This window comes from Candidozyma auris, chromosome 1, assembly GCF_003013715.1.
Source record: "Candidozyma auris chromosome 1, complete sequence".
NCBI classification, from domain to species: Eukaryota; Fungi; Ascomycota; class Pichiomycetes; order Serinales; family Metschnikowiaceae; genus Candidozyma; species Candidozyma auris.
Window position 1 is genome coordinate 1,673,671 of NC_072812.1, and position 13,728 is coordinate 1,687,398.

At 43.6% G+C, this 13,728-nt stretch overlaps 6 protein-coding genes across 6 annotated transcripts; 3 read left to right on the plus strand and 3 right to left on the minus strand. All coding sequences in view use genetic code 12, as the record gives it.

Annotated features, from left to right (window-relative positions):
- Positions 1 to 709: 709 nt before the first annotated feature.
- CJI96_0000774 (serine/threonine protein kinase PRR1) lies at positions 710 to 2,395 on the plus strand (the record flags this gene model as incomplete). The annotated part of the gene is made up of 1 exon (XM_029035021.2): positions 710 to 2,395. The coding sequence occupies one exon, from the start codon at positions 710 to 712 to the stop codon at positions 2,393 to 2,395; it is 1,686 nt and encodes a 561-aa protein (XP_028890263.2).
- A 418-nt stretch (positions 2,396 to 2,813) lies between these two features.
- Positions 2,814 to 5,852, plus strand: MED14 (Med14p; the record flags this gene model as incomplete). The annotated part of the gene is made up of 1 exon (XM_054702028.1): positions 2,814 to 5,852. One exon carries the CDS (start codon positions 2,814 to 2,816, stop codon positions 5,850 to 5,852), a length of 3,039 nt encoding a protein of 1,012 aa, XP_054558003.1.
- A 33-nt stretch (positions 5,853 to 5,885) lies between these two features.
- CJI96_0000776 (uncharacterized protein) lies at positions 5,886 to 7,670 on the minus strand (the record flags this gene model as incomplete). The annotated part of the gene is made up of 1 exon (XM_029035023.2): positions 5,886 to 7,670. The coding sequence occupies one exon, from the start codon at positions 7,668 to 7,670 to the stop codon at positions 5,886 to 5,888; it is 1,785 nt and encodes a 594-aa protein (XP_028890265.2).
- A 480-nt stretch (positions 7,671 to 8,150) lies between these two features.
- On the minus strand, positions 8,151 to 9,347 carry CJI96_0000777 (uncharacterized protein; the record flags this gene model as incomplete). Its single annotated transcript, XM_029035024.2, has 1 exon — positions 8,151 to 9,347. The coding sequence occupies one exon, from the start codon at positions 9,345 to 9,347 to the stop codon at positions 8,151 to 8,153; it is 1,197 nt and encodes a 398-aa protein (XP_028890266.2).
- A 211-nt stretch (positions 9,348 to 9,558) lies between these two features.
- On the minus strand, positions 9,559 to 10,218 carry HIS3 (imidazoleglycerol-phosphate dehydratase HIS3; the record flags this gene model as incomplete). The annotated part of the gene is made up of 1 exon (XM_029035025.2): positions 9,559 to 10,218. One exon carries the CDS (start codon positions 10,216 to 10,218, stop codon positions 9,559 to 9,561), a length of 660 nt encoding a protein of 219 aa, XP_028890267.2.
- Positions 10,219 to 11,112: 894 nt separating this feature from the next.
- KIC1 (putative serine/threonine protein kinase) lies at positions 11,113 to 13,635 on the plus strand (the record flags this gene model as incomplete). Its single annotated transcript, XM_029035026.2, has 1 exon — positions 11,113 to 13,635. One exon carries the CDS (start codon positions 11,113 to 11,115, stop codon positions 13,633 to 13,635), a length of 2,523 nt encoding a protein of 840 aa, XP_028890268.2.
- Positions 13,636 to 13,728: the final 93 nt, after the last annotated feature.

Below are 13,728 nucleotides of genomic sequence, written 5' to 3' on the forward strand. Positions count from 1 at the left end.
ACGCCAGACTAGGTTTTCTCTGAGCCGCGAATATAGCGAGTAATGCGAAGGGCCATGATTTGCAAGTGATTAATGTTAAATGATGAGCAGAGACTCGATCTACTGAGGGTATCGATCCTGAAAAAAGGACAAATGGAGAAACACAAATTCTTAGTCCACAGATTTTGCAATGTTTCCTCCATTTGCCATAAGATGTGCTTGTGTGTCAAATCTTACATTTTATGCCCTGTCACCTATCATTCGGATTTGTCTGCAGAGCTGGCTTGTCCCAGAAAGTATATTGTCTCTGCACAAAGAGCTTACTCTGGTTTTAATTCCGCCAATACCAGAAGCATTCGACTTCTGATAGGAGGGAAAGATGAAGCACATCACTTGAGTTCTCCCGAAGTATCATTATGTCAGTGAAGTCAGTTGACACTGCGGGTCACTTTTTAGATTTCTTCCCTCGTGAGTGCTTGCAGCCTCATCATGTCGTCTAACTGCTAGGTGTTGTGTGCAGGTGATTGCCTACCGTCATACAAAGACCTTACAAATTGCTCAACACTTTGAACTACTACATAGTAATCAGAAGTAATCCTCAAGGAGCCACAGTTGTTGGGGCTCACCTCGTATGGTTTTATAATAGAAGGGAGTTTGTTGTTTGCCACTTTTCTCCTCTTGTCTTTAAAGGAGAAGTTACCCCACCAAACATCCCAGTTGGCTATCGCAGATGTCCATCCGAGCTCAGCTGAGGTCCTCGTCTCCAGCGACGACTCCACCAATGTCAGATAATCCATCTTTCTCCCGTCAGTCGGACCTGTCTTCCTCGCTGACCGACGAGCCTTCCTTTCAGATTATGCAACGAAAAGATCAGCACCGATGGAGGAGCCTCAGGATAGAAGTTCCAGGTATGAAACCGAAACAAGAGTCCCCCACATTGCAAAGTCCCGCATCTGCATTCTCTCCAACTCAATTGGCAGATTCCATAGAGATTTCCTCATCTCCAACTTATGATACACGCAATATCACTCAGCTACCGACACCGGTGATAAACAGCGGCCTGTTTACTCAACCCAAGATAAACTTACTCAAGAGATCTCATGTTCACGGCTCTATATCAAGTGGTAACCACAGAGCTGTGTCGGAATTTCAGCCGGGGACGTTTATCAAGCGTGCTGAGACCCCTAACCCTACTTCAACTAGCATTCGCCATGTATCTAATCCTTCACTGATCGATGAAGATGTGAAATTAGTTCCACTGCCTCCCTCTGATTCAGAAGACTTTAAGCTCATTGGTCAGATCCAGCAAGCCCCTCATCTTCAGAAATCATATGTTTTTGATGAAGTCGTGGGGAGTGGCACATTCAGCACGGTAGTACGTGCTCATTCCACAACAAATCTTGATGACGTAGTTGCGGTGAAGATCGTGAATGTGCCTACGGAATCAAAAGAGGAGGTTTCGAACTTCCGTCTGTACATTTGCAGAGAACTTGGACTACTAACACATTTGAAACATCCATGCATTGTGGGTCTTCTAGACTACTCCGTTAACTTCTCAATCACACAGGATGAGATTGACGAGGCTCTCACAGGAAACCCACCTTCTGTGCCACCTGGTGCCGAAATGTATGACTATTATAATATTAAGATGTTCAACCAGCAATTTTTTTTCTTGCAGTATAGCCCAGGAGGGAATTTGTTTCAGTGGCTCTATGAGCACTACAGTACAGCTAGCCGCAGAATTGTCTTCTGGAAGCTTATGAGGCGGATAGTTGCTGAGTTGATAGCATGCCTTGCATTCATACACTCACATGATGTCGTTCATCGTGATCTCAAATTAGAGAACGTGCTCCTCAATTTTAAAACTGAGGATGTCTCCACATCATTTGAGCCGTCAGCGATTGATTCGCCTCTATGTACCTTGACAGACTTCGGCCTCTCAAAGAAGTTGACCCTGCCAAACCAGCTTTTAACGACCAAATGTGGCTCACAGGATTATGTGAGTCCCGAGCTCCTCATGGGTTTACAGTACGACGGTAAGCTATTGGATTCATGGTCCCTAGGGGTGCTCATATATGCGGTATTGGAAGACAGGCTTCCGTTCGATGTGCCCCCGCTAGAGTTCATGTCAAGCTCATCTATCTCACCGTCTGTTTTGAAGAGGCGTCGCAAAAAGCACAATCCAGCCCACAGAATAGCCATGATTGACTGGGAATGGTTACGCGTTTCCGCAACTTTGAAAGACGACACTAACTCAGAAGCCATGAAAGCAATCATCAGACAACTTACCTCTGTAGTGGAGGTATTGCTTGTTCGCAAGGACAAGAGGCTATCGGTCACAAGGGTGCTTCATGATGAGAGGTTCCAATGGATCAAAGAGCAGTTGCCTTCTACCTTTCTTGAGCATGTAATCTAGCTCTCACATTCCTTACTCGCCACGATGTATTATACAAATGAGTTAATTAGAATATAACCCAAACTTCTAGAGCTTAAGCAAACTAAACCCTATGTAATAGTCATTTTGAGGAAAGTATCAAAGTTCTTGATGGCTGCAAAATGTGTAGAGTTGCCTATTCGCACTGACTTGCTTGAGGTAACAATATTCGTTCATGCAGGTAATAGGTTACATAGCGTAACCAACCGAGAAAAACGAGTTGAATTCACCAACGTGAAGGCGGTGTGGCCGGAAGATTCTATACTCTTTCAACCTAAGCGAGATTCTCAAAAGAACTTGAATTGGAGTCTTTGAACTGTCACTTGACTCAGCCACCATTTCCGTTCTTCCTAGACTGATTCTTCTGGGTTAATCACGTCAACCCATCCACACCATAATCATGGATGTCCAACTGGAATCCACACTTCAGAATGGTAGCACATCAGGGAAGGCCTCAACTCTTCCAGAGCTACCCCATGTGACTAATAACATAATACCGCTTTCGAACGTATTACGCTTCTACACACAAGAAGCGTATAAGCAGTTGAGCCGCCTGATTGAAAACTTGGCCAATGCAAAAACTAGTGAGAGCGACATATCACGCAAGCGCAAGTTTCTTGAGGTGATTGTATCTCTAAGACGAGATTTTATCAAAATATACACTTTGGTTAAGTGGGCTCAGAACTCAAGGGACGTGTCGAAACTAATTGATCTATTGAATTACTTCCGCCAGCAAGAATTCTATTTTGAAAACTTGAGTATTGGTATAAATGAGCTTAATAATTTTAGTGGGGCTAAGCTCCCTGACTCTGATATTTTTACAGCTATCGAGATCTTAATCAAGGGACGTCCTCAACTCCCATCGTACAACTTCATTCCGAGAGCACCTGTATCACCAGAAAAAATTCTAGAGGTGCTAAAAGATATCAATATGACTCTTACAGCTCGAATGGCTCTTATAGAGGATATGCCTTCTCGCTTCAAGAACAACTACGAGATCAAGGATGGAAGAGTCATCATCACCATACCCAATGAGTTTCAGGTCTCTATTACGGTTGGGAACGATCTCATAATTGATTCCGAGCAGGATTACTATAAATCACCATTCTTCTTCATCGACTTTGCATTTTTATTTGGTATCAACCCGGATACTGGCTTCATCACACACAAAGATAGCAGGATAATTACCAGACTCCCCAAATCATCCAGAGATAAGCTTGAGACAGTGATGAATCAGGTTTTATTAACTCAGTCGCTCTCTGGGCTTTACGACACACTTCACAAGTATTCAATATCGTTCAAGCTCTATCTTATCTCCCGTCAACTCAGGGATCTTTCAGTTCAGAGCAAATGGAAGAATAATATTCAGTTCCGCTATTCTTCGTGTCTAGTCATCATTAATTATTGGTCTAAAAACTACTTTTCCAGGGACTGGAAATCATTCATCGAGATTGGAATAGACAGACATTACAATCTCAACTTTCGTTGGTTTAAAAACGGAAAGTACAATCTCAACCACAACATCGAAAACATTACTGGTGATGACAATGACGATGTGCAAGACTTGAGCGTCGATTTGATACTCAGTCTCATAATAAATAAACACTCTGAGATCTTGATGCGGAAGATATTCGAGAGGATCTCCCTTCAATTTCCACCTGACGCATGCTCGTCTATAAATCCTTATCAATTATTGATTCAAGTTACGCCGGGAAAGTCGACCATCCTCGCAATCAATCCACTCACTGGCTTCTTTTATTTTATGGATCCATCTCCGATCCAAGCTCAAATTCAAAACAGAATTAATAGCCCCCCAAGTGGTACTAAGACGAACACCTTTTTAAGTGAGAATGATATCATCACCAACGTTGTTCATCACCTACTACACCTTCGTTTAGAGAGTTTGAGTGAAACGATCAACAACCAGTTGATATCAAGTGAGTGGATAGCGAACGACATTATCAAACTCAACGAGACCGAGACAAGTAAGCTCTATCTGAATCTGAAAATTCCGCAGGATACTGATGTTCCTAAAAGACCTAGGAAGCTTCAGTTTTATAGATGTCGTAATTGGCCAACGTTCTCTTTCTTGATTTGCTCGATCGATGGTGTTGCACTTCAAACTCAATGGTGGGTTTCTCGACTCAAGTCCATGAAAGGAGAATGGAGGATACAGTGGATGCAGAAGCTAAAGCCAAGCCAAGAAAGTGGTTACTCATATGCTTTTTTTAAAGATCTCTCCAAGCTCGGCTCCAATTTGATTGTCGATCATATAATAGTGGAAGAGTTGCAAGCTCGCAAAATCGATTACATCAGCTTCAGCGATGAAATTGCAATCAGCCATTTTGACTTGCCCTTCAAACTCGAGACTTCACCCACGAAGTATGAATCTATCTTCGTCTTATTCAACCAGGGGAAACTTTTACCAGTTTCTGTGTCCTCGACTTCGATATTCCTTCGTGTACTGCTATCATCCGATGACCTCTCGACAAAAATGGATCTCTCACTATCGGGATCACTTAGAAACTTGTCGGAAGCAGATATAGGAGTTCTTGAAAAACTAGACGTGGATATCAAAGCTGAGAAAGAAAAGTTTGAGATACGGAGTGTGGTCGATTTGTCCCGAAAACTGATGGACAGTCAGGAGTCAGATGGGGCTCACAATTTCTTGGGCAAGCTTTTCCTCCATTTAGAAAAAGTCGACCTGTTGGTGAGATTGTTATATCAGCTCAGAAAAACTAACATTTTCGTTACAACTACTTCCATCAATCAACTAGAATTCACTATTGACCCTGTTTACGAACAGTTTCATCTCAAACTCCCCGTTAACGACCAAGAAACACCAGAGTTGACCACAGGAGACCACGAGGAAGATTCGGTGAAAGTGTTAACAAGATTCTTGAATCGTCAAATTGCCGAATCACATGAAGCATTGGTAGGATCCATTCGGTATCTCAAAGAGTTTGCTCCGGTTGTCGGTGCAGCTAAGAAAATACGCATGCATTTACTTGACAAGGAAATACCCAAGCTTCCGAACAAATTATCAAAACTTCAATTTGAAGTTAAATTGCAACATTTGAACTCATTCCAATTTGTGTTTTACCACAACACCACGAACCCAAATGCTCCGAAAAAAACACAAAAAAATAGAATCTCATTCGCCATGAGTTATGCCACCAATAAGTTTGATAACGAAGCCAGACTATTTCATAAATTTTCCATGAAGGAGAATCTTAACTCCCAAAACCTCAGATACAAGCCACTTTTTGAAATGATTTTCAAAGCTGCAAGTGAATTGCAACAGGAGATACAAAAGGATTCGACACGAGGTTTACTAGTCAAACTCAATTATGACTTTTTGGTTGACCATCTGATCCTAGAGGCTTTGTTGCTTAAGATTGCAGACTGTTTCTTGAACTATATTCAAAATGAGTCTTGATCGACTCGGTCATTTATGTGAAACTAAGTAGCTTTAGTGAGCAATGGTCACGTAAGTCGATGTTAGAGCAATTATTGAAGAAAAAAATATGACGAAGCGAATAAAGAGTCGTTCCACTGGACGAATCTTATGCTTGCACAATTTTAAGTAGAATAAGCAAGGCAAGATCACGCAAACAAGGAAGCAAATGGATGATCCCAACATGCCGATAATCCTGTCAAATTCTGGCATCAAGATGGCGAGGATGACAAAAGCCACATTCACTCCAATCCTGACAAGTAATCTGAGTAAGCTCTTTCCATAACTCCAGATTAGGGATTCCCCCTCTTTCAAATTATTGAGTCTGAACACCTCATCTAAAATGGATATTATTGGCCTTGCATTGAGTGGGGTTTTTGCCAAAGGAATCAAGCAAATTAGCCCGCTAATGAGAGGATACACCCAACTTGGGTAACCCGCTGTGTCGAGGAGGTTACTTGTTACCTCATTCTTGCAGAGCTTTCCAAACATCAAGAATCCTATGATAGCCATCGAAGAGTCTGCGATACATGTAATAGTGTAAGTTGTCATCAAGGTCTTTGTGAATTTGTGGGGGTGCCTCATGTCCAGCTTCAAGTTAGGAAATATCGCATGCCCGCCGAAGGGTGCCATGATGATACCGATCGACAAAAAAACGTCTGGCACGGATCTGGGCCACAAGTTTGTGGGCATAACATGAATCAAGGAGCCCGGGGAAGCGTCTTTGAGAAAGCCGCAAAGAGCAACAAGTACGATTATGGAGAATGTTGACATGATGCCGAACAACAGAAAGATGGACAAGATAGGGAGTGGCATAAAAGTAAATGGGGTAAGTACCACTAACGCAACGAGCTTGAAGCTTGTTTTTGTCCAACCTATCGCGTCGTTGCCCAAAATAGAATACAACGAATCGCTGAATAGAAGTATCAAAGAGACACCACTTCCGAGCAAGTCAATTATGAATATGAATGAAATAAGAAGCTTTGCTGTTGAGCCATATGACGCATATCCAAGATCTGCGTACGTCATCAATGTCTGGTCGGTATCCATGGACTTAGATATCAACGTTGCTGTCCAACACGTAGTTCCGCAGCATAAGAGCAAGATGGGAATTGCCAAAACCAATCCTCCCTTCGATAAACCAACAGGTAATGCCAACAAACCGACGCCTATGAGACAATTGACAGAGTTCAAGATGGTCTGGGGCCCTGTGGATTGGCCAGCAATGACCGTTACGAGGTTTCCATCCTTATCTTCGATTTTCTTCAAGCCAAAGTATGACGTAGTCGTGGCCCATGAGCGAGTCAGCTTATGAGATGCAAAAGAGAGGGCAGCATTACTTCTTTGTTTGGAGAGAGGAACCAAATCCTGTTGAGACAAAGACCCATGACGAGACCTTGATGCCTGGAGAAGGCTATTGATGTCGTCCTGGTAGAAAACCTCATTGTATGGCGAAGGCCCAGCGGCGCCAAACCCACCCGTGCCACGCAATTCATGGAGTACCGTGCTCAAGCGCTCTCCTCGTTGAGCAGGGGCCATCATCTCAGGATCAAAGAGCTCATCGTCAGTACTACCGTACCCACTTTCATCATCATCATGTGGGCCAGCAAAAAACGACCTCTTCTTCAGGATCTGCGCATCTATCTTGTGGGCAGCAAACGATTGCGCTCTGGTGAACGATGATGCAAAGTTGTGCAAAGAGTTGGGGCCACGAAACAGACCAATGGGCTGATCGAGGATCGATGTCCGTCTGCTTCGATCTGTGAGAAGGCCGGTGATTTCCGAGTCTGAGTCTGACATAAAATTTTCAAAAAGGTATGCGATCTGTGACTGATGTGGTTTTTTTTGTTGGCTGGAATTTTTAGAAGAAAAGATAGATCGGTGTTTTTGTCGTTACGCTTATCTCTCCCCAAAGAGGCAGTCCTAATCAGCCGCACGCTGTCCTGTCGGAAGCCCAATTCCTATCCACAGAAATCCATCGAAAGATGTCACTTTGTTTCGGCGAGGTACACTATCTCTATTCTTTATCTCCTTTAGTATTTGAACATAGGTTCGATTTAAAAGAAGCTTGTATGCCTACCTCCATCAGCTCTCGCATGATTTCGACGCATCAGACACGAAAGTCAGAGATGCTTTGAGAAGAAATGCCGTGAGAACAATATTGGCCCTTAATCTGCTACAAAAGTTTCCCAAATATGTAATTTTGATTTCTACTTCGCATCTTCTTGAGTGTTGAGGTGATCGGCTATTGCATCTTTCTATGTACAATTCTCTTTTCTTTTACCCCAAAAAGTGGCTTATAAGCAACGCTGAAGCACATCCCACATTCAAGGAGTCGACAACATTGTCCTCGTCACCCACTCTCGTCTTCTCCAACGCAACGTGGTAGTCGCAAATCGACTTCAAATTCTTCTTTATTCCACTTCCTTCACTCCCAAGCACTAGCATCGCAGGCGCCTCGCTTAGCAAGATTTGCAAGTCGCTCGTCTCGATGAACTTTGCATTGGTTGGCTCATCCTTCAGCTTGGCACTTGAGGCGACTATGTTCCAGCCACCTTTCTTTAACCGACTAAAAAGTGATTGCGTTTCGTCTGTCTTATAGATGGTCATCATATCAAGGGCTCCTGCTGATGCTTTGGCTGCGACGGGACCCATTTTCGCAGAGTCTAAGCTGGGAACTACGATAAAGTCTGCCCCCAAGCAGTATGCGGAACGAACTATGTTCCCAAGATTCATAGGATCCGTGATGCCATCAAGGTATATTCCAAGCGGAAAGCTGCCGCCTGAAGTGTTGCTTGTATCCCTTGCCAATCTATGCCTTTTCGTGTGCTTCTTTCTCTGAACATCCTCAACACAAGTAACATCATACTCTCCAGATTCACTGCTGAACGCATCAACATTCCAAATTTGTGGTGGGTTAAGTGGTTTTGTTTCTAGGACGACACCGTTGTGAACACCGTTTGAACAGAGTCGGGCCATTTCAGCCTTAGATTTCTTCTGCCTAACTTTAATTCCGTACTTCTTCGCTAGCAGAAGAATCTTAGGGGTTTCGTCCTTGGGATTGAATATGTACAAGTTGCTGAAACCCTTCCTTTTGCCAGCAGTAAGGGCTGAAATCACTGGATGCGTCCCATAAAGGTATTCTGAAAGTGGATTGAGGGTAATAGGTCCCCTCTCGCTCTTTTCAACGTAAGCATCGCCCAACTCATGTTTTCTGCGTTCTTCTCGTAGCCTTCTTTGCCGTGCTACCTTCTCGTCCAATCTTTTCCTCTCTTCGGGGGTGATGTTGCCGTACTTTCTTATGAAGAACTCATGCTTCGAAATGTCCATTCGCTCCCATATTTTTCTCTCATCCTTCTTCTCCAGGGTTGCGAAGTTATCATCAAATGTCTTGATACCCTTTCTGGGATTATGCGGTTTGAAAACGGGCTTAACAGCTCGCGAGGGTCTGGTTGTATGGAGATACCTCTTGAGCATACTAGTAGATGAGTGCGATGTTCCTCATCGCGATACTGTTGATGTGTGCGCAGAAAGTAAAGAGGACCCTTGATACAGACAGAACATTCGAATAAATATCATATTTTATTTTTCCCTTGTGATTGCATCTCTCAAGGAAATTCGTTTGTAGTGAGCCGTACATTCTACACTTTCTTGCAACAAACGCAACTATTTACAGGGGCGGAGTCTATCAAAACAAAACACCCTTGGTACTGGGAACATCATTGGTGCCAGTTCTGCTTATAGCCTCCTTTATAGCGACGGCCAAAGCTTTAAAAGCACTCTCGGCTCTGTGGTGGTCGTTGAATCCTCTCAAGCAGTCAACATGGATGGTGATCGCAGCACCCTGGGCAAAACTCTCGAGAACGTGAGGTATCATCTCACACGACAAATCGCCAATTTTCTCTCTCTTTAACCCCAACTCTATGACAGCATACGGTCTGTTGGACAAGTCAACGACTGCTCGGCTTAATGCCTCATCCAAGGGGGCGAAACCAGAGCCAAATCTCTTCACTCCTTTTACCTGGCCCAACGCTTTATGGAAAGTGAGGCCTAGCGTAATACCAACATCTTCTGCTGTGTGGTGATCATCGATGTGCAAGTCGCCAATGCATTCGACTATAAGAGACCAACCTGAGTGTTTGGCCAACGCATGTAACATGTGGTCTAAGAAACCAATACCAGTCTGGACCAGGATCACTTGCGCCAGGCTCAGCTGTGTAGCGTGGTCGTCCTCGACCTTCTTGGGAAATATCGACTCTTGTAGGGCGATGTGACCACCATCCAATGAGAGGGCTATTTGAATCTTTGTTTCATTTGTGTCTCTTTTTATTGTGGCGGATCTGGACATCGTAGAGGTTGGTTTTATTGTAGTACAACGTAAGGCCCTTATCGCGAATGAAAAATCTTGTATGGGAGTGAGTCAGCAAGAGGAACGCAGCCAAAGTATAAATCAGCTGAACAAAACAATGAAAAAAAAAAAATAATAAGAGGAAAAATTAAATAGCCAAAAGTTAGTACAAGTGAACTTAGCAGAAAGGAAAGACATTTATTCTTTTTTTTTCTGTCCCTGTCATCTTGTGCTGGGATTAGCTCATATAATACCTTTGCGAGGCCCTACATTAAATTAGCTACATGATTTTTCCCGGGAAATAATTCGAACCTGAGATCAGTGAGAGCAGTAAATGCGAATCCAGCAAGGGGTTTGTAAAGCATAAGTCTAAATTGTCCCATGTGAAGTCTCTTCCTATGTATACACAAAATGACACCGTTCTTTAAAGACCTTCTTTATTAATGAGGGTATACATATATGGGCATGAGATAGATCCCGGAGGGAAAAGTCGCACGTCTAATCGGATCCTACCGAATGAGCGAACTCCATACTTATTGCAGAAATAGCAGATGGGATTGTTAGCCTGGACTTTCTAAGCCACTGCTTATATTGCATAAGACTTCTCAATTCTCATAAATAGGCAATTGCGTTAATTGTCCTTACACTAACTCCTATGCGTTAATCAGTTCCTGTACACGCTAAACCCTCCTTTTTGAAACCGTTTTCTGAAAAACCGTAGATACCTCACATCAACTTAGGGATCTGATTGAGTCAGGGCATTTCAATTACACTACCCAAATTTATTAATCCTCGCTTACATCACGCCCATCAATTTTCGATTCTGCATCAGCTCGTCGTTAGCTCCAATTTATGGTACCCCAGACGCATCATTGCAACTCCAGGCTCTAGGCCATGTCTTCAACAGATTCCTTCAGACGCACCGAGGTGATCGGTCAGGGTAAGTTTGGGGTTGTTTATAAGGGCTACAATATCAAAACAAAACAAGTGGTGGCAATTAAAGTCCTAGAGCTAGATACTCAGTATGACGAGGTTGTTGATGTTCAGCAGGAGATACAGTTTCTTGCCGATCTTAAAAGCGCCCCAAATGTGACGCACTACCATGGCTCGTTTCTCAGTGGCACCAAGCTTTGGATCATTATGGACTACTGTGCTGGTGGATCTGTACGCACATTGCTCAAAGCAGGTGTGTTTGAGGAAAAGTATATTTCTATTATCGTCAGAGAAACCCTTCTAGCCCTACTGGCGGTGCACAAGTTAGGAGTTATTCATCGAGACCTAAAGGCCGCAAATATCTTGATCACAAACGAAGGCAATGTAAGAGTGTGTGATTTCGGCGTTGCTGCTCAGCTCACAAGTTACTCGCACAAGAGAACAACAATGGCTGGTACCCCCTTCTGGATGGCTCCTGAAGTAATTCGTGAAGGGGACCAATACAACGTCAAAGCAGATATTTGGTCGTTGGGTATAACAGTCTACGAGATCGCTACAGGTAATCCACCGTACTCGGATAAGTCTTCCAACTGGGCGATGACCATGATAGCTAAGCTGACGCCACCACGGCTAGAAGGAAGAGAATACCCACAAGCTTTGAAAGAGTGTATTGCTCTCTGTCTTGACGAAAACCCTGACGAGAGACCGTCTGCTGACGAACTTATGAAATGTAAGTTAGTTAAGCAATACAAAGGTATACCAACAAGTATTCTCAAAGAGCTTGTTTCGCGATATTTGCTTTGGCGTGACAAGAATTCAAGGCGGGATTCAGTCTTTTACAACGTTGGTGCTGATCTGGAGAATGGTGAAAATAGTAAAGATGAAAATCAGCTTCAAGTGAAGTGGGATTTCGACTCCTTAAGCAGCAGAGAGTACATCATGGAAAACGATATACATATCAACGAACTAGAAGGGCATTTTCCATACTTGCGGGACGAACATGAGGATGACCCCAACAACTATACGATCATGTCGCAGCCACATCAGGCATCAACCATACAACCCCACTCGAAATACAGCTCTGGTAGTAACTCAAACACAATCGCTCAAAGTTCAAAACAGGCCAGTGGAAAGCTCCAGTCCGCGTTTAATGAACAAACTCTGAGCCGAAAGTCTCCAGGATCTCCATCAAATGTGCCCAAGTCTTTAAGAGAGATGTTTGAAGAATATGACGAGTCTACTCAAGAACTGGACAATGTTTTTGAAGACCCCAGACTACCGGCGCTCTCATCAGTGAAGGAGGGACACCGCACTGAATCGCCCACTATTGAAATTCCTGACATGGAGAGCTTGGCTCAAATATCCTCAACAAATAAAGAGCTCTCTAGTGCAAGTCAAAGCAATAAGAGCAACTCCTCAAAAATTGGGCACAAACAAATGTCGCATGATACCTTACCAGTATTAAACAGACCACCAGCATTGGTGCATTCACAATCAGCTTCTGCTGCTCTTGAACCTAGAAACGGCTCTCCATCATCGACGCGTCCTCGAAAGAAAACAATCTCGAACACACACGGCTCCCATAATGTTTTCACTCAGTCTGCCCCTCGTCTGCCTCTTTCACAAGGACCAAACCATGAAGCATCGCTAAGACATCAAACGCCTTCCCCTGTTGCACCGAATCCTGGTGCCCATGATCAAAATGTTGCGCTAAGCCCATCAAAATCGATGAGAGCTTTACACTCTAGTGGCAACCCTATGCTACAGCCAATTAATTTCAAAATGAGTGCTGATAACCTGACACATTCGTCTACTAACAAGGAAGGAGCCACTAATGGTCACGCATCTCAGGTTGGAAATTCCGTTCCGAACCCTAAGATCGGTCCAGTTCCTAATCCAGTTAAATCGAAGCGAGAAAAGCCTTCTCTTAGAATTCAAATGCCAGTACCCAATCCTTCGGTGAACTTGATGTCAGCATTGACCAGCGAAGACGCGGAGAAAAGAGGCATTCTTACTAACCTCAATACTGGACATTCCAATTCTGAAAATATAAATCAGTTTGGTATCAATCCTGCTCTTGTCGGTAACGTCACATCAATGACGCCCGTCACTGAGAAAGACTCACAGTTGGGAGAACCACTTGAAATCAGGGATGCTCAAACTAGAAATCAACCGTCATCTGCGCAGAAAAAAATGTCTGCAATGCTGGGGCCAAAAACTGCTCCTATTACCTCAAGTGCCGCCAATAACTATTTCGTTCCTCGAGTTAATCCTACGCAGGCTGCACATTCTGGAGCCAGTATCTCTGCTAGTACTACTCCAGTGAGCGCGAAACAGCCACCGAAGTTCCCACCTATTCCGCCGATCAAGAGCGAGCTCTTCAGCGATAGCACGCCTAAGGCAAACCTTACAGCTGAACTAGAACAAATGCTCAAGCTTTTTAGCCAGGGTTTAGATGCTTTGGAACACAGTTTGCATTCATAAACAATACAAGAGTGCAAACGTGATCTTATTCACGTGATCAGATACACGATAGATTTAATGTAGATGTACAATAGAAGTAATATACCAGCCGTT